Source organism: Biomphalaria glabrata, chromosome 4, assembly GCF_947242115.1.
Source record: "Biomphalaria glabrata chromosome 4, xgBioGlab47.1, whole genome shotgun sequence".
In the NCBI taxonomy this organism is placed as follows: Eukaryota; Metazoa; Mollusca; class Gastropoda; family Planorbidae; genus Biomphalaria; species Biomphalaria glabrata.
The window spans coordinates 5,975,734-6,001,903 of NC_074714.1; the positions used below are offsets into that span (position 1 = coordinate 5,975,734).

Below are 26,170 nucleotides of genomic sequence, written 5' to 3' on the forward strand. Positions count from 1 at the left end.
CATAAAAGAACTAACACAAGCGAGTGAAACATTTAGAACGCGGGAAGAAAGAGCGAAGGAATATGAGGGTGAGACGCAACAATTAAAGAAGAAAAAAATACAAGAGAAGATAATGCATAAAACAGTTTAAGAGGGGAAGTAAAAATTCTGCTGCACATGCCCTAGACACAACACGGACTTTGGCCTCCCGGTCGAAATGCAATAACATAAAGAGTGAAGCCGTCTCAAATGTTCATCATTTTCTTGTTTCTCCACCCCCCCCCCCCCCCCACTCCTAACGAATGGCATCAAAACAACAACACGACCTCGGGGAGACCATCAGTCCCCCATTCCCCCCAAATCATTAACAGTTTTCCTCAAATACCTTTCCACTTATAAATCTCTCCTGTAGCGAAAATTCACACACAGACACAGATAATGAGAGAGAGAGAGAGAGACAGACAGACAGACAGACAGACACGAGAGGCAAGCACAAGAGTAACCTGGAAGTGACGAGCTTATGCTGTTTCTTATTAACTGTATGTATGTATGTATGTCATCCAAAGTAACGTTATTTTAAAAAACAAACGCTGTAATATTACGAATAATGAACCACAAGAGCATGGCTTGTCGATATGTTAGTCTCTGATCAGTTCCACGGCCTGGTTTTTGTGTTTGTTTTCTGTTGTTACAGTTAGTAGGATATTTACATACTGCCAGACACACACACAAAAAAAAAAAAAAAAGGCAGGAGATACGGCATCGACAACCCTAACCTTTCCCCAGGACACAGCTGGGTACGCGTGACCACGTTCAATGTCGCACTCGTGTTTCATCTTGGCACTAGAAGACATTCGATTTTATAATTAGCATGCATTTTGATCAAAACATAATTGATCACAATGTAAATATTTTTTTTAATATCAATTTAAAAAACATGAAGTTCAACAACAGAATTGGGGGTGAAAAAACGGGGGGGGGGGGGTTGAACTAAATGCACGCATACATTGAAAAACAAAAATTGCAAAATATGACTGAACTGAACTTTGCAGGGTTGATATTGTGCATTGAGTGTTTCCATTTCAACGTAATGGTTGAGACCTGAAACACTTCAAAGCAGTAGCTGCATGCAAAGTCAATCTAATTCCATATTTAGTTCACATGCGCCAGTTGACCATGACGCATGCATGAGCTTAAATATTTAGTTTAAAGTAGTCACAAGTTGGGACCCCCGCAGTGTTGACCCTGCTCCCCCCCCCCTAAAAGGCTTGGTAGTCTCCTGGAAGTAGTTGAATCCTCAGAGAAATACAAAACTCAAGGAATGCTGGATGTCATTCAAATATCTGTTCTCAAGCACCATTCGATTGTATGGTTCTTTCAGCTGCCAACGCCTGAGTGATTAATTCCTTTCTACAGCCAATGGAAGACGCTTTAGTGTATGTCCGACTCAATCGTCCATTGTCTTTCCAAGATTAATTTCGTTCTACGACTTAAGGAGGTCAACATACTGTCTATTGTCCCATAACCCTTCGCGCATCTAAGCGCACTTTAAAAGCCTGGAATAAACTTAGAAAGCTGTATTTTTCTGTTCAACCAAAAGTACATTTGTTACAACAGGAGTACTGGAGTGCTGGTCGCAAGAAACGATACACTGGACGTAGTGACCCTAAATTCTCCCTGGGCACTATTTGAACTTTCGACAATGTAATAATTAATAATAATAATAATAATAATAATAATAATAATAATAATTTAATTTTTACAACTGCCATGACATGGAGGCCAAAACGAGGAAAGCGCAAACAGGGACATCCTTGTATAACTTGGCGCCACACTTTCATACAGCACCTCAGAACAGCGGACACCAGGTGGGAGGAGGCTTCGGACATTGCCAGTGACAGATCTTCGTGGAGACAGCTTGCCGCCCAATGCGCCGTACGGCACGGAGGGGGGGGGGGCGCTCGAAGCTAGTAAGTAAGTCAGTATAGAGCGCTGTTAACAAACAATGTAGGCACACGGCGCAAAAATAACATAACAAATGTAAACACGAGAGTTGAAACGATTAATCTAAACAACAAAAAGTTGTGAACAGATAGGTCTTATGGTTCTTGAATGCAGTGAAGCGTGTTATTTGCCTGAGATCTGAGTCTCATTCGCCTTTGTTTTCGGCTCTTTCCTGATATGTCATGACCCCTACCCACGTGATAACCGCTACTGTATACTAACCGCAAACGTAGATAACAATTAGGTCGTAATAATTCTTTGACCAGATATCACGTGACTAGTGAGCAGCCTCTGGTCGCCAAACAACCAATTAGAAACAATTACAGCGATTGCCAGCACAAAAGTATTGCTCACCAGGGGCGGAACCAGATGGTGAATGAAATGGGGGAGGGGGAAACAAGAGAGGTGGCTCATGGAGCAGCTCGTGCCCCGTATCAACTGTCACATGCGAGGGTTTTGGCAAGTGACACAAAAAAAAAGAAAACATTTTCCAGTCATTACCAACAAGGGGGACATGCAAAGGGAGTGGGTGAAACAAGCGACGCTACCGTCGACCAGCAAAGGACGCTTGCTGCTCATGCTTCTGGACCGCATTACAAGAAATGGGGAGGGAAGACGCAGCAGACGACATATTCTTGTTTCAATGATATTGTTGTGGTTTTGGTTGTTTGCTTATAAAAATAATAAAACATTTTTTTTAATGTTTCAACTTGATCCGAGAATGGGTGTGGGGAGAAATAATGAGCAGTTAATTACGTGGACATACTCGAATTAACTCGATCCGAGACCTGGTGTGTGTGTGTGTGGGGGGGGGAATAATTAATGAGCTCAAACTTTTACCAGACAGACGTACAGAGTTGGTATAAGTTTTTTGTAGAAAGTCTGTTTGTCTCGGCAAGTTCTGAGCAGTGCAAGGTGAACTTATTTCTTTATACAGAAAACTTAAAAGAAAAAAAAACTTTTTAAAAAATACATTGATACAATGGGAACAGAAAAGGTCGGGGGAAACAAAAGAGATGAACTGTAGAGAAGGCTAATAGTGCTAGCAGCTGTGGATGCAGACGTCAGTGAGGCAGTCAGCTAGAAACAAGGGAGCGTGGCTGGGCGGCCAACGTTTCTAGACTTGAGGGTAGATTGGGTGGTAAACGAGGGCCGCTGAACATCAACACAACCAATGGGAAGTGACAGAGGAGGGAAAAAAAAATATCTGGAGGAACTGCGATCAGTCTTGGTTTTCATGGATGGCTGGTTCCAGATATAAATGTGAAACATTCATCGTTGAATTTACGCTCAGGCATATGAACCATGTGAGAAAGCCTTGACTGTGTCTAGTTTAAGACAAACAAAAAAAAAACAGCCTAGTAAATACAAATTTAAATAAAAATGTTTTAAAATTAATGGAGCTTAATTTTTAGCTGCTGCGATGAATATCTCGAATTTCGTGCCCCATATTTCTAATTACCTTATTTATATTTTTAAAAAGTAATACAGAGTTTTTTTGTTGTTTTTATTTCTGAAGGGCCAAAAATCATGTATCATAACAAAAACAAAGAGAAAAAAAAAATGAAATGAAATCAACAATTAAGGCCTATTTAGTATTCAACAGTCTAGATTTTTTTTTTTACAGAACCCTCTGCGTGATGTTTAGAATAGGCCCTGTTAAACCAAACTTGTTTACGGATTGAATGAAGAGATTAACGTCGCATTCAGGCCAGTTAATCGTCTTGTCATTTTTAGCCTAAAAACTGGACCCAACACAAACAAACAAGGAATGCTCCGGAAGTTGAAAATCGGAACTTGCGTGATGTCACTGGAGAATGGCGACCCTGTATTCTTCGTAGAGAGGCAAGAATAAAGCACTGGCTTGAAAACAACCCTATAGGAGAACAAATTATATGGAGTGCTGCCTGATCTGGAAACTATAGCCAAGTTCACCTCAGACATTACTCTAGTCATCTGAACTTTCAACATAATCATTAGAATGCCTGATGATTTTATTTCGTACACTGCTAAGTACCAGGCTCGTCGCTGAGTTTACACGAATGACTTGTATGATGAGTTTCAGAAGATCTTGACCAACGAGAGAATTGAATACATGTTGTAGTTTTCAATGTTCTTATTCACGCATGCATTCCTAGCTCTGTTTTCAGCCTAACAATATTCGAGAGTGAATTGTTGTGTATTGACCTTACAATATGTTTGTCGAGAGAGCTGTATAAATGTTAGAATTATTATTAAATAATAAGGCTAGTCTTCGAGTCCGAAGATTAGTGTGGAATGCAGTATTTCCCGTGGCTGCGTATTAAATAGCTATTGCATAAATGCCCCATTGAAGAAGTGTCACTCACGTTAGTGCGCAGTTTTCTACCTCAATCCCCCTTTTTTTTCACACTTAAAAAAACACACACAAAAAAACAACAAAAGATGGATTCTGCACAGAATGTTACACTGCAGAAAAAAAAAGAAATATTCGCTAAAAGTCCACACCTAAACTGTAGTCACTGTTTTACATTGATTAAATAAGTCTTCGTGCTTAGAGTGACTGCACCTTTAATGTGGGCTCTATGTCACCACTTTGGTGGCCAGATAACGATGGAACAATCAGAGAGGGAGATCGAGAGAGAGAGAGAGCGAGAGAGGTAGAATGAGAGGCTGGGTGTTACGTTTGGGGAGACCGCACTATCCACTATGCCATGCCAAATCTCCCGTGGCCCCTTGTAACTATAAGATGCTTTCTTAACTGATGAAGCCACCCGGTAGTTTGGAAGAGAATAGGTATATCACCCAACCGCCCCATCTCTATCTACCCCCCCCCTACCCCCTTAACCTGCCCGATGAACAGGTCAACATCAGGAATGACATCTCGCCAACATACCTACCAAACCTCGCTCGCTCCCTCGGGCAATCAGCGCCCACCATCTCCTGCACCTCCAACAAATAAGCAAACTCCTGCTGCTAAAGCCCCGTTCGTCACAGACCGTGAACCCCCGGCTGTGACACTCGTCTGCAATTGTTTATGACGCGCAAAGGGGGTTGGCAAGAGGGAGAAGTGTTTGAGATAAAGCTGTTACCTAAACGAGAACCCGTCAGGCCTCACCCTCAGAGAGCCGGGCACGTAGCAGTTTATCACATACCTATCGTAAAGCCAGACAAATACGCCAAAATTTGCGGTAACAGTTGTCGCCGTGAGACAAGCGGGATGATAAACTTCCAGTGGCTCGGCTGTTATCCAGCTCAGTTTTTTTGTTGTTTTCATTTAATGTACTTTTAATGTCAGTCCATTGAACGGTCTTTGTCTTAAGCTAGAGCCAATAGTTTTCAGATTGAAGAATGTGCACAAACAGACATGTTACTAGTAGGCCTTTCTTGCAGCTGGGTTGGCGCGGCCATGTGAGATACTGCACTTATCCTCAATCTTCGGAATCGAAGACAATGCCTTATTAGGCTTATTATAATTATCAAGCAAACAAAGTATTAGACCGAAGAACAGGAGAGGCAGATCATTTAACATTTTGGGGCGGGGGGAGGGCAAAATTCTCCATCTTAACAGTTTGGATTCATAACTAGTCAGGCCATTACGTGCCGGTACTGATGAACGTCAATGACAAATGCACATACAAATAAAATATGCACAAACTCCAAAGCGATTTTCTTTCAACAATATATAACTTATGAATGATATTCACGTTAAGCATTTTAGGATCAAACAGTAATTATAATCCCGGTTTTTGGTATGGTTGCAAAATTTTACATTCTGATTGCAGAAAATGTTTTTAAATCTCCACAAAACGCAAGCCAACAAAAATGATTTATGATTCAATTGTTGAATACTTTGATCCATAAATCCAAAGTCTAACCAAAATTACATTATTACTAAAAATAATTCCTGACAACGTTCCGCATTTTGCTTATTTGTTTTGTTGTTGTTTTAAGTCATGTTGCAAAACAGTGCCTCTGGTCAAGCGACACAACACACTGCCAAACAAAACCTTCTCTGGCATCATTCCGCAAAGCAGACCACCCGACGTGTTTTTCTAGATGAAGTCCAATCCGGCATCAAAGGAAGACGAGTAATACTGTCGCATTGCCAGGATTTTCACGAATGCTCTAATCTAACCGGACAGCTACTTCTCTCATCAAGTCCTGCAGACGCCAGCGGACGTTCTTGGCTGGCAACTCTCCCCCGATGCCAGCAAAGTGTTAGGCCAAGAACAGGGAAACAGAGATAAGAAGAACACGAACAGTATGTGCGGGGCGGGTTGGGGTTCATCTCCAGATCAGTAACTAACGCTGAACCGATATGACATGTAAAGAATGAACAAATACTGTTAAAATAATACATTGAATGTTCCGGTGTGTTAATCTGTTATGTTCGGGTGCATCTTGAAAACAGACAGAGAAAGGAAAAAAAAAATTAATACAAATGCAACAATGTTGTCAATAGTTCTGTACAGTGATGGCTAGATGAGAAATCTTGGCTAAAATCCTTATGAAAGGATCTTTAACTCCCGGGATGAGATTGGTTTATTTTTCAAAGTCTGCGAGGCATTTGTATAATAATAATAATAATTTAATTAATAGAGCGATGTCAACAAACAAAATGTAATCTCAAGGCGTTGTGATAACATTACCACACACAAACACGAGTGCTAAAATAGCAAACTAATCTAAAAACGTTTTAAACAGACAGATCTTAATGTTCTTCTTGAATGTAGTGTAGCATGGTGTCTGTCTGTGATTTAATTTCGTTTAAAAATGTAAAGACGTTAGGTCATTTTACTGATTAAAAAAAACTGACCTTTAACCGGACTCTGATAAACAGTTTGGGCACCGTAAGGGATCGCTCCTAGTCTAGCTCCATCCATTCCTCTGGAGTTTACGTCAATCAGAGCCTTTGCTCTTACATTCGCGAATGTTTTTTAAAACGCGTGTTCATTAAAGGTACGTTTCAAAAGTCTAGTTATAAGACAGGGAGGGGAGGGACAGTCAATAGTCAGGAGTTCTCTGGCAGCTCAAGGGACTCACTATTCGATCCTATCGCGAGTTATCACACTTCTGTAGAGGACTCTACGCCGCTTCTCCTTTGCTTAGACCACATTTTTTAAATTTAAATTTTAATGCGAGAGCTAACAAAAAAATCACATGTACATAAAATTCCAGCCACCTATAAAAGGATTAACCCAAGACAGTTTTAATAACCTTTGTAATGCCATGCACAAACAACAATCATAATCAGAAATCACTGGTGAACCACTTTTATTAAGACGCCACGGACCTCTGAAGTTCCGTTACCCAGATAGCCCAAAAAACAAAAACGAAATGAATTCACGTCTTACGTAACGCCAACACAACGCGCCCATAAACTTTAGATTCAATGTCAATGGACGTAAACAGACATCGCCAAGTCAATGCAGAAGCAACTTTAAACCAACGATGGCCCTTGTGGGAGGCTGTCCCACGGAGATAAGGGCCCACATGTTCACATAAATCTTGCTCGCTTCCACCGAAAAAAAAAAAAAAGCGAAACTTCGATATATATATTTTTTTTAAAGGGAACACTTTGATGTCGGTGTAGCGTTATATCCATAAATAAACATAGACAGTATATGTGTGTGCCAGTGAGATCCTTGCACATATAAACACGTGGTATTTGTTGGAATATAATTCGTTGTTTTTTTTTTTTTTAAAGGCAAGCTATAAATTTAAAAACACGCCCTGTTATAACTAAGGATATTAAATTTCCCCTTCTCGAAATATTTAGAAACGAATTTCAGGCACCCCCCTTTCCCCAACTTTTCCTTAACTTCCCCCTCCCTTTCTAAAAAAACAAAACACGTGGATATTTTTATCGCAATGCTCCCATCCACCGCACCCAGAGTTTTGTATTCGCTAGTAAAAACAAATTAAATTTGAGCAAACCGGTGAATTTTATTAAAAAAAAAAAAAAAAGTTTTACATAATTGTCTTCCAAGATACGAGATCCAGTCACTTTCAAGCATCCGCTGTGGCGTGATTTATTGAATTTACATCTAGGTCAATAGAAATAGTTTTAGGATTTCTTTTTTTCCATTATTTTTTTTTAAATATTGTATAACTGGATAGAGAGGGGAGAGAATTGCAGCACGCAGACGAAAGAGCCAGTAATCGTTTTAGAATGAATACACGAGTATTCATAAACCCACTGAGATTGTTAACATTAATTCCAAACTTTCTGTCCCAAGCCCCAATTACACACCCATTATATGTATTACACACCAGTATATGTAAATGTAGATCTAGATGTATGAATAATCTAGAGTCGGAATGAGTTGAACTTTTGTCTTCATTAATCCCCCAAGAGCCTTTCTTCTTAATTGTTCAATTTCTTTTGAGACATTTACTGTACTTTGGAAACTGCACTGTAGTAGACAGACATTGAACGCGACATTTTCAGTGAAGACATGGGCATTGGGGTTAGAGATTATTGATGTAGAATTTTAGGACAGTGACTGCTAGGCTCTTGGAGGGATAACATCGCTTTTAGTTACTGACCCGACTGTGGCCCATTCTGTATTTAAGTTCGTTATTCTATATCTTCACGAGTGAACTTAGTTACTGTGTTTTGATCCTTTTGTGACGATGTATGTTTCTTGTTCCTGCTCGCATATGAAATACACTATACAGTATACCCAGGAATCTAAGGATTATCATCAAGGTAACTGTAGAAATACTTCAATCACTACTCGTTGCACTGGACAGGGAAGACTTACGTGTCACTTGTCAGCTAATAGGATCCAAAACAACTTTCGCTGTTCTTAGCCACAAACGACGCGCGAGGACAAACTTGGGGAGTTCGTACCATGACATTTGGCTGATTTCCACTATGCTAAAGGCCCAACGCTAAAGACTACGAAGATTGAGGCTTTTCAGATATTTTCAAAGCAGAGCCTACTGAGACTTGTGTATCGCGATACATCCAAGTCAGAAAACGCCATTGTTTGACGGGAGAGGGGGTTATTTTAAAAACATACAAAGAATATAAACGCCAGAGTGTTTAATAAAATAAAAAATCTGAAAGGGGGAACAAAAGAAAAGGAAAGGGAAAGAAAAAATTACCCCCCCCCCCAAAAAAAAAAAAAAGATTTAGAAAAACAGGCAAGGTACATTTCTCAGCTCCCGAATGTCCAGCTTAGAGCTGCCTTTTAGACTCCCCTGTAAAACCTCATTTAATGCTAATCTACGCAATTAAATGCTTCGAACTTAGGAGTGCGGATGATGTACCTGGAAGTCAAGGTGAAAACCATTAACACCCCACCCCGACATTCTTCTACCGCCCAGCCCACCCCCCCCTCTTTTTTTCCCTAGTGTTTAGGCTTCATGGAAATTGACCCGGCCACTTAATGCCTCCGTCTGGGAGTGTGTTGCACAACTGATAGACAAAGAGAAGCCCTTATATGTGTCCGGACTCTTTCTTTCCATGCGCACTTCACAGGTCATAAAAATAGCTCGGAAAACGGTAACAGACAAGGGAAACGCAAAGTAAGAATTTGAATGAAAAGTACAATCGGAATGTTTTAAACCAGTGATACTAAACCTTATTCGACCCGTGGGCCAATTTAATTTCCGACACTCGTGTCGCGGGCTACATCGCAAAAAAAAAAATGAAATATAAAGATATCTTTTTCTTTTTATTAGAAACCCGAAGATCTAGATTTAGTATTTACATTAATTTATGGGATGTTCGATGTTTCGAAGTTAATCCGCAATCAAATTTTGAATGTCTGCATAAATTGAGATACCAACTCGGCTCAAATAATGTCAAGAAAATGACCAGCCTAATACACCATCGGAAATATCCGAAAAGTAAAAAGAACTGTCAATAATTGTCAACTCATGTCACCGAAAACATAAACATGTATTTTTGACAAGAAAAAAACATGTCTAAACTTAAGAGAAACCATAGAATGAACTCCTTTAAAGAAAGATTAAGAACCCAATGTAAAGAAAGAAATGTTTAATCTCTTTGTGTGTGTGTGTATGATTTTCTGCACATTTTCTACGGGCCGAATAGCAACACGTCGCGTGCCGGATGTGGCCCATGGGCCGTATTTTGGGCACCCCTGTTTTAAACTGTTCAACCTGATAACTGCAATAAGAACACTAATGTCGAACTATCGTATTCATGTATGGGGCATAAAGACATATATACTTTCTGTAATACCAGCGGTGAGAAGGAGAATTCTCTGCCCTTTCCCCAACTAATAAGACAAGAGATCAAGAGATACGTCTTTTGGTAACAATACCATGCCAACTGTGGTATCGGGATTTCCAACAGAACATTGTGTCTCCCACACATTACTTAATCATGCTCCAAGTTTTGAGTTGTCTTTTCATTTAGATTTTTGTCAGCATTCAAGACGCTTACTACTCGTATTGGTGGCAACCAGACAAAGGAGATGAAGACAGCCAATCCGCCTGAGCAGAAGCAAGAGCGCCTAAACAGTCGAAGCCCAGTATGAAGGGCACAGAAATGCTTCACCAGTCCCAGGAGGAGGCATCCAAATGCAGAGCAGAGCTCCCGCCTCCTCCCACCCCCCACACAAGACAGAAGTGGTTTTTACCTGACATCAAATGACATCAAAAGACGATATATTTGATGGAACTAAAAGTGACAGTCGTGAGGGGGGGGAGATAAGTTAATATAGAATACTAACATCATAAAAACAATATAGATATATAATGTACAAATGAAAAACTTTAGCAGAGCTTCGGCAGAAAAAATTAGAATGAAAAAGTAGGGGGGGGGGGCGGGCGTAATGCAGTCTGAGAGTTCGACCAAATGTTATTTTTAAATCGTGTTTCAAATCTCTTCTCTTTTTTTCTTTTTTTTCCCACAGTGCTTTAAAAAGGAAATAGTAAATAAACAAAGTAAATTAGCCGGAAGTGACAATCAATTAGCGCGGAACACATGTCCAACATATCGCCAGCACAGTCCCGCGAACACAGTGGTGGACCCCCCCCCCCCAAACTTGCTCAAATGTATTTGCAAGAAGAAAAAAAAAGACCTTCATATTTCACCACCTACCCACCCCTTGCACCTGTTGAGGGCGGGGGGATGCTGATGTCACGCAATGCAATACTTTTATTTATAAACACAAGTCGCCGCACAAAAGGGGCAGATAATAATCACCACAGTGTAAGGGGAGAGAAATGCCTGAGTCCGAGGATCGGAGAGTAGAAAAAGGGGGACACTTTTTTTTTTTTTTGTCAGAAACCAGAGAATGCTGAAAATTTACTTTCTGTTATTGTTTAGTTCTAAAAACATTCTCTCCCCTCCCCCCCTAATATCACAACACGACTTATCTTAGCAGACGATAAGACAAGGGCAGCAACACGGACGTATTACATATAAACACAAAGTTAGATAACTCTAACTCGACTTTTTTTTTGTTCCCACCCGAGAAAGTCTAGCGTCCTCCTCCTAACGCGCCACGATCTCCTATAATCTCTGCACCACATCCTTTTTGGCACCCGGAATCAACATCAGCACCACCGACCACCGCCGCACCATCTCGAAACGCAAACTGTGTGTCTGCCTGGGACCCTCTCCTCCTCCTCCCCCCCTTTTTACAGCCACCCGATCCCACACACTCGCAGAGTACCCCTCTGGTGCCATATCTGCAGCACACCAGTGTAAACAAACAAGACAGCACTGCGGGTGTCTCAGACGCTTAGGGGGAGGGGGGGTGCTGAAAGGGAGAGATAGAACAAAAGGAATGTAATCGTTTAGAGCTACTGGGAAGAGGGACGGAGCGACCCGGGGAGAGGTGTGGGGTGCTCTTCGCCTCAAACTTAAATCTGAAAATCTTAAGAAAATTTAAAGGTTACAAAAAAAAAGGCACACCTTATACGACAAAAGACTTTAATCCGTATGTGGTAAGATATGATTATAGCCCTTCTGCCGGGCAGCTCCAATAACGAAAGATTAACTGTTTCTAGAGTTAAAGCAAGTCTGGGTGATGAACAGTCCAGAGTTGACTTTTGAGACACACAAGGCCAAGCAGACACCGATGTGACATTTCAGAACTAAAGTACAAGCATCCTTTGAACATTACAAGTCAATGATATCCCTGGCCTATTGAGGAAAGTGTTTTGTTGAACAAGCTGTTAGATATCTCATCATGGTTGTTTGGTATCCAATACAGCAATTCCGGGGCACATCTTTTTCGACGTCCCCTTTATGGGCGGAAAAAAAAAAGATCGACTTTGGCATGCGGTCATCCCCCCTTGAGTGTCCAAACCCTGAGCAGATGTCGAATGGTAAGTCGTGCTTCTATACTGGCCACACCGGCCTCCAGCAGAATAAAGAGTATAAAGATCAATCCAGTAGCCATTTCACTCTCACTGGCGTCAAGTAAAGAAGGTAGCGGTAGATTGTATCGGGAAAAGACAAGTTGGAGAGCGCTCACGAAGGCCTCGAGACACACATGTGAGGCCCAAAGGTAAGCCCTTGTCATAGATAGGCGCAGAGTACGAAAACTTAAATAAGCTCTCAGCGGACAACGGCTTTCAGAATCGCATGTGCCAAAATAAGCAGGTCACAATTTGTAAGCGAGGTCAAAGGAAATGCTGCACTCATCCTTAATCTTCGGATTCGCTGAGTCTAAAGCAGATGTGATGAAATGTAATAGGCATTACGCTGAACAATTCAAATAAACCAACTATCAGGCTTTATTAAATCTTTCTCTCCTAACCGACGATACCAGCGTTGATTCCGCCTGAATGTGGTAAATAATTTCGGAGAGAAAGAGTTAAGCTAGATTAATGAAGATATTCAAATAGTAGCACACCACATAAACGTTGTAATATGTTATCACGTCGTGAAACCTAACAAAAAAAAGGTATCAACGACCAAATACTAAATTGCGTTGTACTCTATGTTACCCATTCGTTTACCCAACAGTGCACGCTTTAAAAACACACATGTACAATTATTTCATCTTAGAATCCACTAGACCTACTACTACTACTAGACCTACAACTACTAGACTTACAACTACTCGACCTAAAACTAATCGACTTACAACTACTAAACCTACAAAACTAATAGACCTACAACTACTAGTCCTAAAACTACTCGACCTAAAACTACTCGACTTACAACTACTAAACCTACAACTAATAGACCTACAACTACTAGTCCTACAACTAATAAACCTACAACTACTCGACCTACAACTACTAGATTTACAACTACTAAACCTATAACTAATAGACTTACAACTACTAGACCTACAACTACTAAACCTACAACTACTCGACCTAAAACTACTAGTCCTACAACTACTAGTCCTACAACTACTAGACCTACAACTACTAGTCCTACAACTAATAAACTTACAACTACTCGACCTACAACTACTAGACTTACAACTACTAAGCCTATAACTAATAGACCTACAACTACTAGACCTACAACTACTAGACTTACAACTACTAAACCTATAACTAATAGACCTACAACTACTAGACCTACAGCTACTAAACCTACAACTACTAGTCCTACAACTACTCGAACTACTAGACCAACAGCTACTTGACCTACAACTACTAGACCTACAACTACTCGAACTACAACTACTAGACCTACATCTACTTGACCTACAACTACTAGACCTACTGCTAATACTCAGCGCAACGTTGGTAACAGCATTTCTGTGGCCATTTTACGTCTAGAGGACGATCTTTTCCCTTTGTAATTTCTAGAATGACTAAAGAGGCCAATCCTTGATAATACAGAGACGGAGTGACCTCTTCATTGCTGGGGGGAAAGCCTGGGCGGTAAATTTGCGAGTGCTGAGCTACCCATACGTCGACAACCTTTACAGTATTGTGAATCCTAACAAATGAGAAAGAAGTGACTTTAAGTTTGTACATCTTTGCACAGCCAGCAGAACAAGTACACTATAGGTTTTATTCAAGGCATGTCAAACTCATTGATCATTCAGACTTTTAGACTATCTGCCACTTTAGAAGAAACACTGACAGGAAGAGCTAAAGAACACTATAAATATTTGTGAACAAACTGTATGATAACGTCCCATATCTCCGACTCGTAAGACTTAAACGCATACAACAATTTAAATTCATGACTGTACGTATAAACAGTACGCGGCAAAGACTGTTCTGTTTTAAATAAATATGTAACATCTTTAGAAACTTGAGCTGACAAAGTGTTCCCTAGACTTGACTAGGAAACAGATGATAAGCTACCCTCTCAAATTTCTGTATGTCGCTCATTTAGGTCATTAACTGACACATTAAGGATGTACGCCCCTGTAATGAGCAACGAATACGACCCGATACTTAAACTAAAATAAAAGGCGGGAGGGTTGTAAAGTGTGTGTGTGGGGGGGGGGGGGAATGGATAGAGAAATGAAGTCATTAAATGTTATCAGTAGACGGTCGGGGGGAAAAAATATTACGATATTTATCACGCACTGTGACAGCGGCGAAGTTCGTGGACGTTAAGTCTTGCTACACTGATGGAAGTTTTTTTTATATTTTTTTTTATTTTGGGAACCGCTCACATTATGACTTTTGTTTTAATTCACGGGAGAAACGGGGGAGGCATCCAATGGCATCGTGATGACGCTGACTAAAGGGGCTGAATGGGGCAGCTGATATTATATCATCTACAACGTAGGTACAGCAGTTTAGAATTCTTCCAAATATCTTTAGTAAAGAAAAAGGAAACCTAACGAGATTAAAAAAAATTTTTCAGAGCAAAAAAAAGGAAGAAATAAAAGTAAACTTTCTTGAGCCAAACTGACGAGTGTATTTAGAGTCTTAGTTCGTATACATGTTAGTGATGGCCCTGAAATTAAATTACAGAAACGGAATATTTCCCCCCAGTCTCGCCTAGCGTCATGGTATTGTCATTAACTTTCATATGAAACTGAGGAGCTAACAGTCATAGGAACACTTAGGCAGGCTGTTACCGCAATGCCACGCCCAGTGGTTCAAACGGAAGTAATCATTTCAGACAGCTACAAACAGGTTTTGCACACAAGCATCTCTGTTCAGTTCTATTACATATCTCAAAACTCAGGCGAAAGGGGCTACGACAGGGACCTTAGCTTTAACGAAAGTCTTGCTGACTGGGAAAAGGGTGTACAGTTATATTCGGTCGAAAGAAACGGTGAAGCAAGAGTCCTGCAACACACCAGATTAAAACTAGTTCATCACACAATCCAAGGATAACCATGACGGTCTACCATTTCATGCTGTTATATATACACTACGGTAGATCTAGAAAATGAAAACCAATCACAAACTTTAAATTTAACAAAATATTTTAAAAAAAAAAAAAGCTTATCTAGGAAGAAGAACCACAAAATCACTGCCACATATCTCAATACTGCAGGAATAAACTCCTTTTTTATTGTTTAAAACAAAATGAATCTATTACCATTAATAAACAAATTGGTTAATTTTTTTTATTGATTCCTGTATTGTCATCGACTATGAATAGTTATGCAAAATTTCAACTTGATCCGAGAATGGGAAGTAGAGGAAAAAAAAACTTGTACAAAACGTAATAAGGGAAATAACCCCACAAATACAGCCACATCTCTCTATAAGTTCACGAGTTAGTTGATAAAAGCTTTGTAAAAAACGTTATTTGGCCCATTAAAACTCAGACAATACTGGAGTCTAGCTTGTCACCGGAATGGACTCTTTTTTTTCCCCTGGTGCCAATAGAGCAAGGAATTGAGTACCTGAATTAGCCAGTAGCCACTTAGCAAAGTGTCTAATTAACATACACAACTAAGTGAACAATTCTATAAACATAGGACACAGCACTATACTTTTTTGGAAAGGAACCTGTGTGTACGTGAAAAGTAAAGGCTGAGCAAAAGAAATCATTGTGTTCCAGGCATATTTGTGTTTCCTAGTGCTTCTCAACTCTTACCTGTGGACCTCGCGGCCATACGGTGTCGTCGATAAAGGTGAAAGTGGGTGTGATGGTGGTGTGGGAAGGACTGTAAGTAAGTGGACCGAGGTGGACACAGAAGACCTGTGGAAGAGACAAACGCACAAACATTCTTATAGTGGACAGAACTCTAAACCATTGAAGTCGTGTACAGTAGCCAGAAAACATTTCATATCTATTCTAAGCCAGGGCACATTTCTGATTTGTTTAGGACACAATTTACATATAATATTTTTATCTCGGGCACAATTCATGTTATTATTAATTAGTTACGGGACATTTCATTTTAATTTTTTGGCACGAAGCGTTTCAAATCTATTAATAGATAATATAAGGCACATTTTCCGATATATTATCTGCTAAGGAACATTTCGGGTCTATCACATGCTAGAACTTTGTATGCACCATTATTATTAGTTAAGACCTCCGTGTTTAGATTTATTTTCAGCTAGGGGATTTTTTTTTTACCTAATACATGTTGTTTTATTTTTATTAGCTGAGGCCTGAATTTGAGATTGGAAATTTTTTTAGGATAAACAAAACAATGTCAAGGACGCTGGTTCGACCTTATTTAAATATATTATTTATTCTGAAAGAGGAATAGGCTAGTGGCTTGTCTAATCGAGCTAAAAAAAAAAAAAAGAAAAACATACAGAAAAACAGCATTTTTTAAAACAAAGCTTGTACTAAGCGCAGTTGTATCAATTAGTTTGGATCAGTCTTGTAATTAAATTTCTAATAGATCTATACTAACAATACTAAATCTGTGCAATTACAAATATGTTTAGCAAACGTTTTTGTTTAGAGCAATGTCATGCTTTTAGCTTTCTCAATAAGCTATGATCCTATCACTTGTCTGGACCAGTTGAAAAGTAGGGGGGGGGGGGGAATAAGGAGGTATCTGGGTGATCGCTTTTTAAATGCATTTATGAAGAGAAAAAAAAGGTGAACGACCTAAATTAGAACTCGAGGACTAAAGCCTCCTTAGCCTTCTAATTCAACATATGCCACCTTATCAGTCAAGTACAATTTCTTTCCCTTGTTCAAAATACCATGCCAATAATTAATTACCAATAGGATTTTTTAAATTGATTGTTGTTTTGGCAGGTTAAAGAAATAATTGTGCAAATTTTTAGCTTGATTCGAGATTGGTAGTAAGAGCAATAACGTGTACAAACTTTTTACCAGACAGACAGACAGCGTGAGTCGATATAAGATTTGTAAAAAAAAAAAAAATGGACTAGAAAGGGTGAGATTTAAAAAAAAAAGGGCAAAACAAATATCTTAAACATGCGTAAATAATATATTGTTTAAGAAAAAAAAAAATAAAATTCATGAAAAAATACATGTTACATCTTACATAGGTCACGCGAAAAATGGCGACAGTCCCCAGTCCCTAGCACACGCTGATTACTCGCACCGCCAATGACATTTTCATCCTAAAATCTAACAGAACGCACGGCGTAGCACATTAGACAGAAATACAATGTTCATAACCATCTACGTCCGTTGGTTCTCTAATTATCTCTCTCTCTCTTTACATAAATATATGTTTACACAAGCGAAAAAAAAAACAAAACAAAACAAAAGGAGGAGGAACAGAGTGGTGGGGGAGGGAGAGAGAAAGTGGGAGATTAATGTTGCTTCCTGGAATACAGCTGATCACATTTCTCAAGCGCAGTCGATAAAGCTACACACACACACACACACGCGCGCGCGCAAAATCGCTCTTTCCGATTGGCTGATGCCTGCCTGGAACTCGGGACGGCACAATCGGTATCGGTGACGTTTGGGAACCTCCGTCATCCCCGCGGCAGCGCTGACGTCACGCGAATGACGTCAGGCGTCGTGAAAGGAGCACGCGAGATCTGTGATGTGAGCCCATCGAAGAAAAAGGGTCTGTAATGGGGATTAATTAGCCGGAGTGTTGGGTGCATGCCAACACTCCAGTCGATAAACCTCTTCAAATTAAATGAGCTCGAAAACGACGCTCAGCGCCGGGAAACAAAGGGAGATTACGCTGGTAGCGTTTAACCTGTGTCAGCATTTCAAATTTTGGCACCACAGAAAAGTAACAGGATTTTTCTAAGTGTTATTCATTTGAAAAGAAAGAACTTTGTGCTGTAGAGACATAAAAAAATTGGTAAAAACGCAACAGGTACACTTTGCCTAGTTCTTAAATATTTTTCTAAAAAAAATTCTTACATCTAAACAAAATAGGCAAAAGTCATTTATTATGTTTAAAAAAAAAAGAGTTGAAATCTATGACCTATCTGGAAAGTTCCTCCTACGCGGCGTTTCGTAACCTTATTCCCATAAACTTTTTACCTTTAAATTAATTTGATCTATTATATAAAGTAGTATGAATGTATTTGTGTGTATGTCCCGCATAGAAATCAAAACCGTTTGACCAATCCTGATAAAACTTGGCATAAATGTTCCTTAAATCATGGCTGAGACCGTAGTATATGTTTAATGTCCCTCCACACAACCAGAGGGCCCTAAAAATAAAAAAATAATAATAATAAAATACTAAACTTTTTTGACAAATCGGGTAAACCCGTTTTCACAGTATTTTATATAGATAGTATTTTATATTAGATATCAATATATCGGCTAAACTAGCAAACCTGTTTATTCCACTCTACTTTCATTTTCCGGGAAAAAAATATTTAAAAACATATTAAGGGAACATTCAACATCTTTGAGATTGATCAAAATCCAACACATTAGATCAGTAATACTCAAGCTAAGGCCCACGGGTCATATCCGTCTAGTAAATACATAAAAAGCTCATCTTTGTTGTTTTTTTTCCTCTGAAGTATTGCCAAGCGATGGTTGAGTAAGAGAGATGGAGACAGAAAAAGGTGAAAAGAAAGAAATCTGATTTTAAATATTTGATACAAATTAAGACGAATATGGCAACGGCACTTACAAGCACCCACAATGAACGCTGAATTTGATGACGAAATCAGGGTGAATTTTCGAAAATCATTTCGCGATAGCAACTCTCTTAATAATCAAAATATTTTTTTTTGTGTGGCTAGGAAACACATTGAACTTTTTAGAAAGTGACGAGTCATGACACCTTTCATTGACGTACGACTGGGACAAAACTAAACAAAATCATGTAAGCGCATCATGTTAAGTACAAAATCATGTCATAGAGTCCGAAGATTATTGAGGAATGCAGAGACAGCTGGAGGTCACTCACGAAGGCCGCGGGATACACATTTGAGACCAAATTAAAATATGCTGCCGAGGACAAACGCAGACGGTGAAAAGAAAATCTAAATCGACCAACTGCGGACAATGGTTATGCTTGCATGTGGCAAAATATGTAGGTCACAGCTGGGACTGCGCAGCCACGGGAAATACTGCAAAATCATGTAAGCACAGCATCATATAAGCACAACTTCAAGTAAACACATCATCATATAAGCACAACATATTGTAAGCAAAACATCGTGTAAGCATAACATCATGTAAGCACAACATCGTGTAAGCACAACATCATGTAAGCAGAAGCGCTCTAGTAACTGACATATGACAGGGAATATCATTGAGATCATATTTACTCCTTTTTTTGTGTGTTTTAATCAGCTCTTGCGAAATGCCTGAACCATCCTATCTGTCTGTCAACTGAAAAACACCTCCGCTGTGTTAGCATTGAAAATAAACAAGAAACCGACCAGGGCAAGATCAAACACAGCAACGAACAAGCAAAACAGAAATAAAAGAACACTTTTCTATTAAGACTTCCAAGCCACGGGTTAAGTTGTAAAACATAGACCTATGACTAGACCATTTAAAAGCATAAATCTAGGTCTATGGCCAGACCATTTAAAAGCATAGATCTATGACCAGACCATTCAAAAACAAAGATCTATGACCAGACCATTTAAAAACATAAATCTATGACCAGACCAAAAACATAGATCTATGACCAGACCATTTAAAAGCATAGATCTATGACCAGACCATTTAAAAGCATAGATCTATGAGCAGACCATTCAAAAACATAGATCTATGACCAGACCATTTAAAAACATAAATCTATGACCAGACCATTCAAAAACATAAATCTATGACCAGACCAAAAACATAGATCTATGACCAGACCATTTAAAAACATAAATCTATGACCAGACCATTTAAAAACATAAATCTATGACCAGACCATTTAAAAACATAAATCTATGACCAGACCAAAAACATAGATCTATGACCAGACCATTTAAAAGCATAGATCTATGACCAGACCATTTAAAAACATAAATCTATGACCAGACCAAAAACATAGATCTATGACCAGACCATTTAAAAACATAAATCTATGACCAGACCAAAAACATAGATCTATGACCAGACCAAAACCATAGAACTATGACCAGACCATTTAAAAGCATAGATCTATGACCAGACCATTTAAAAACATAAATCTATGACCAGACCATTTAAAAACATAAATCTATGACCAGACCAAAAACATAGATCTATGACCAGACCATTTAAAAGCATAGATCTATGACCAGACCATTTAAAAACATAAATCTATGACCAGACCATTCAAAAACATAGATCTATGACCAGACCATTTAAAAGCATAGATCTATGACCAGACCATTTAAAAACATAAATCTTTGACCAGACCATTCAAAAACATAGATCTATGACCAGACCATTTAAAAACATAGATGTATGACCAGACCATTTTAAAATGCATTCTCGTCAGAAGCATCCTGGAAACTATTTTTAACTGCCACTACATTGATTTGCTCCCGAACTGGTCCAGAAATAGAAGCCTCTGTTTCAAGTTAAAAAGACTGTCGTCATTTCTAAGAGGCTACAGTTTATGTAATGTCAACATGCATACAGACGATGACATTCACGTGAAGTATTTCAATTGTAAATTGGCATCGCATAGAAAAATCCCCACATTACAATTGTTAAACAAACAACGTAACAAACAGAAAAAATAAACATTTTAATCTATGAAACTGATTGTTGTCTATGATTTCTCACTATATTTATTTATTGTAATGCTTTACCATTGTCACCATTGGATGGCTGCCTGGTCGTGCGGTTTGACCGCTGGACTGTCGTTTGGATTTATCGATGGTCCCGGGTTCAAACCCTACCCGCTCCCATCCCCCGTCGTCCTGCGGGAGGTTTGGACTAGGAAGTAAACTATCATCAACTCTGAAGGAACATCCGAAACATGTAAAAACATTTTATAAGAGTCAAGAGTTTTCCCAGTGAACTTTGCACAGTCATAGATCTACATTTGTTTATTTCAAAACATCCTTTGAACTCATAATTACACAAGTTTATAAGACAGTACACAAAGTGTTCATGTATGTCTATAGCATAGACTTATATATACTATATCTAGACTGGACATGGAGATTTTTTAACACTACAAAAAAATGTTGTGAAATTTTTTTAGAAAGTTGGATCAAGGCGTTGTTTTGTAAAGTAGTTAAAAGAAGTAAAGTTGTTGTTTTTTATAACCCTAGTCATAGATTTATGATTTTAAATGGTCTGGTCATAGATCTATGTTTTAAAATGGTCTGGTTAAATGGTTACAGATTGGTCAGATCATAGATCTGTTTTAAAATGGCCTGGTTAAATGGTTACAGATTGGTCAGGTCATAGATCTGTTTTAAAATGGTCTGGTTAAATGGTTACAGATTGGTCAGGTCATAGATCTATGTTTTAAAATGGTTTTTCAATCTATACCCCACTTAAAGCAATGCCAATACAAACAATGCTATAAAAGCAATCTATACCCCACTTAAAGCAATGCCAATATAAACAATGCTATAAAAGCAATCTATACCCCACTTAAAGCAATGCCAATATAAACAATGCTATAAAAGCAATGCTAATGTTAGGCTATTGCTAATAAGGGGGAAACACATTGCGGAAACTCTTTGAGGACCTCATATGTCTTTAAAAGGCTGACTGTCTAATTTGCCAGTCCAACATAAATCTGGTGTTGTCTCGTGGTCTATAATGTAGAGGGACAAAGAACACACGACACAAGCAGACGTGAGATTTAGTTAATTTCACTGAAGTGCTCAGGGTTTGAGAGTTCTAAAAAAAAAACACTATTGATTGACTACTCAAGGACCGCTCAGCGGCACCGATACGGTATTTCACAAGTCGTAGCGTCAATAACCTATTATCACCATCCTTAGCACTTCCAGGGGAGGTGAATAACGATCTCCTCGGCTTGAGGAGACTCAGCAGAGCAGCTCAGTTTGACAATGCTGACTGTATCGCTCTGTCACGCGGAACCAATACCGTTCTATCCATCGACCCGTTCAGCTGTCAAGACACAAGCACACCTTTACACTTCGCAGCTTCTCAATCATCACCCGACCCCAGGGGTGTCTTAAACTATATATTGAAGTCATTGTGACGTCAGCGATCATACCCCCCCCCGGATCTACGGCAAGCAGCTAATATATCCCTCCCAGCCACCCACCACCCAAACATACCAAAACACACATACACGAAAATATCCTTCCGGTTCTTCATCACGCGGGCTCACAACAAACAAAAACTGAAAGACTTCATGTTGCTCATCATTAAACAACAACAACTAGGGGAGCAAGAGTTACGGGTGAACGGAAGTGCTCATCATACGTCCTGGTATTCTCACAAACTATATATGATAACAAGTTCAGATTGTGTACGGGGATACTTCTTTGGGTGAAAAAAAAAAGCAGAATTTCTCTTTCCGAAATAAAACATTTAAATTTTCCAAGAAGAGATCAGGAAAAGTTTGAAAACAATATAAACACTCAATATAACTTAGTTATATATAATATAAAGCTTCCTAATACTAAAATTGACATGAAGCTTGAAACTAATAAGACTGATAGACCCAGATATAAGGTTGTCTCACTACTTGTAAGCTCCCAAGATCATTGAAAAAAAAATTGATTTTAAAAATTGAAAGTTGTCCAACCTTCCTGAACCGGAAACCAATTATCTCCACAACATATTTTAATTAGAAACTGGAAACTTCTAGGCTCCATATGTATAAATGAAACTTCTGTTTACACTTCTCTTGAGACTTTGACGCCTACATCTCGTTACAAATAAATAACAACAAAACAGGAAGTTTGGCTTGCGTACAGTTTCAACAGCGTGTCTAACCAATATCAAATTATATATGTGAAACACAATACGGCATCACCACACATGGGCTGTTATTTGGGATAATATGAAGTCGAAATAGGACAAACGAGTTGGGCCAATAATGTAATGAATGTCACTTCTTCCAAGTTTTACCATCCCTGGAGTTTTAGAGCTCGGGCCCTTAAAGAGGAAATAGTAGTACTAAAAATTAATTTCTAGGATGAAGAATGTACTAAGTAACTAGGACATATGAAAATGACGATGAAACAAAAGAAAAATATTTACTATCAACTACAACAGCAAAAGTGTCCATAAGGCGACAATATTTTGATGTAGATATGCACTTGATTTTTTTTTTTTTTTACACATTTACTGTATGGTGTAAGCATGGACTTTTAAAAAAATTTATACAAGTATCACAAGTGAAAAGACAATAAATCAAAGTATTTAACATGCCCATGACGCGATTCTAAAGTTTGAAATGAATTCCTTCCATTGCGTATGCTCAAATAAAAACAAGATTAACATACAAACATTGACAAAACCATCATAAGAATTAGACGACATTGTCTGCATAAGATGATCAGAAAGTGCTGTACTTTACGTAGATAGATCCCCAGAGCCAGCAGTTCCACTACACGCTTGGTCACATCAGAGGAAGTTATTGTTTGCCCTGGGTCGATTGACGCTCACTTTTTCGTCTACTGTGGCACAGCTCTAAACGACTGACATTTCATCACTGACATGCCTAATCAACAGAGACTACTACTACCACTGGACGTGCCTCCCCCCTCCCAGCCCCACCCTAATGGTAGTGTTTGATTCAAGGCACGGGGCAATTACATGACTAAGCCCTGCCTCCACGCCCCGTCACATTTGGCGCTGACCTTTCCCCAGACAACATAGTCCCCAAAAATACAAAGGTTTTAGATTTGATCCGGCACAGACCGCGTTCTCCGCATGCGGTTCTAATTGTCCGTCTGACACGCGCACATGTTGCCGAAAAGCGCCGCCAGTACGCGACGGACCTCGTGTAAATGAGATCGCAACGTTATTGCCCAATTATTGAAGGGAAGACAGGGCGTCGAGTTTTTACGAGAAACAGGCTGGGACATTAGAAATACGGGTCTATGTCGTTTGTGGCACAACCGAGTGAGTCTTATTAATGATACAATCATCCTTAGAGGATATACTGAAAATAGCGATCTGAGCAATGGCAGGAGAATGGAGATAATTTGTTACTCTTGAAAGTAGACAAAATAAATAACACACACTCACATACACACACACAAGACTAAACAATGACTGTGTGTGGTCTATTAAATAGTGCTGATAAATGAGATCTATATATAAATATACTTTATTGAATACCTAGACCTTTCCTTAAAGCCACAGTGGGAAGATTTAGTATCTGAAGCATACACGTTGGTAGAGTGCTAGAGCTAGAAGAGTCTCAAGTGTGCAAAACATTACTTTGATCTGGAAGATCTGAACCTCAATTCTACAAGACAAGACACAGAAATGACAACAAGGAACGCATAGGACACGACACGAGCTATTGGTCTAAACTGCCCACAGGTTGTGACGTTGCAGGTCAGTGTTCAGGCCTTCTGTAACGTTGGGCCTCGGTCTGTCCATAAAATTGCTGCTTATCAAACTTCAACGCCCACATTATAAATGAGTGTGCATCCTTAGTTATAGACGCAAAGGGCAAGGACCGCGATTACTTCAAGCATCTGAGTTGCATTTTTTTTTCAAGCTGCTATCTCAGGACAATGCCACAAGCCTCACTTTATCAACATTCATAGCGGACGGCCTCCTATTTTCCCAGTCGGGCAGATATACACTTAAAGAGTCATATCTTCGGGAAGACTCACAAACTAATATTTAAAAAAAAATATGACAAGTTTGTTTCCCTAGCCCTGTGTTATCGTCTTATCTAATAGACAATAAAAGAGACGTATACACCGTAGATATGTAGAAGAGTAAATAGGGTGTTGAGGTTACTTCATAGATAATCGTACTAGGTGCCGGGAAGCTATCGGATCGTCATGACCTTCATTACAACGGAAGCTTTTGTTTAGACTTTTAGGACACTTGTTCGCGTTGGTTTCTCACTAGAAATCTGAGAATTATAATATCGAGGTCACGTGATGATTTCTCGGGTCTTTAAACTCGTACTGACCTCCCCTGAAAACAATCTAATAATATGAACAGTCTCTACACATTTATGTACAGATTTTTTTTTTAAATGTCTTCGATCAATCTTTTTTTTTTTTTTTTATAGGGTTTAAACACTAATGGAAATACCGTGTTTTAGGTGAGATTTTGTTTTTTCCTTCAAGAAAAACCCTATTCCCGAAAACACAAATCCTTGAGCAAGCTTAGGAAGATTGACTACTTGAAGCAGTAACAATCAAAGAGCTAGACGTTTCATCCCCACTGCTGTGTTTTGTAAACCTCATGGCTTGAAATAGGATAATGTTTAGCGTTAGGACTGTATCCACTTTATATTTCATCAAAACATGTTCCTTGTATTTATTGGTATCTAGAGAAAAGAACATGATTGAGCTGGTAAGGCAGCTCGGACTTGGTTTTGTCAATTAGTTGAACTCATTCAGTTTGTGTGTGTGTGTCTGTGCGCGCACACTTCCCCCCCCCCCTCTTATTTGATTTCCAAATGTCTCCCTCACTCGCTTTTGTTACAGTTTAATAATAAATAGTTTCATAAATCGTTGTTGCTGTTGTTTTTTTTTAAACGTAGAATCTTGAGCTCCTAGTGGCTCCTACATTTCAGTGGAAAGAGGAAAATTCTGTCATTTTGATGAAAAATGATCACACCACTTTACCGTTACACTATGTATCAACCTTTTCCTCACGCGCTGCCTCCCAAGGATCTTGAAAATCCCATGGCATGAACGATTGTGCAACACTAAGATTCTAGCGCCAACGGGTATTCCCAGAATCTTCCCAATCCTCAAGACAACGACGCCCGAGCTGGCTTGGTCATGTTCGCCGCCGGATGGAGGACAATCGCGTCCCAAGAGTCTTCTTTTATGG

General features: G+C 39.2%; 1 protein-coding gene across 8 annotated transcripts in view; it reads right to left on the reverse strand.

Annotated features, from left to right (window-relative positions):
* The window catches only part of LOC106061659 (uncharacterized), a 142,181-nt gene that overhangs the window by 20,198 nt on the left and 95,813 nt on the right, over nt 1–26,170 (reverse strand). For 5 of the 8 annotated variants that reach the window (XM_013219846.2, XM_013219847.2, XM_013219850.2 and 2 more), the window contains one exon: nt 15,938–16,042. The exons of the other annotated variants lie outside the window; for them this stretch is intronic. In XM_013219846.2, coding sequence (XP_013075300.2) covers nt 15,938–16,042 — 105 coding nt within the window. The remainder of the gene's footprint in view (nt 1–15,937; nt 16,043–26,170) is intronic. 8 annotated transcript variants of the gene reach the window in all.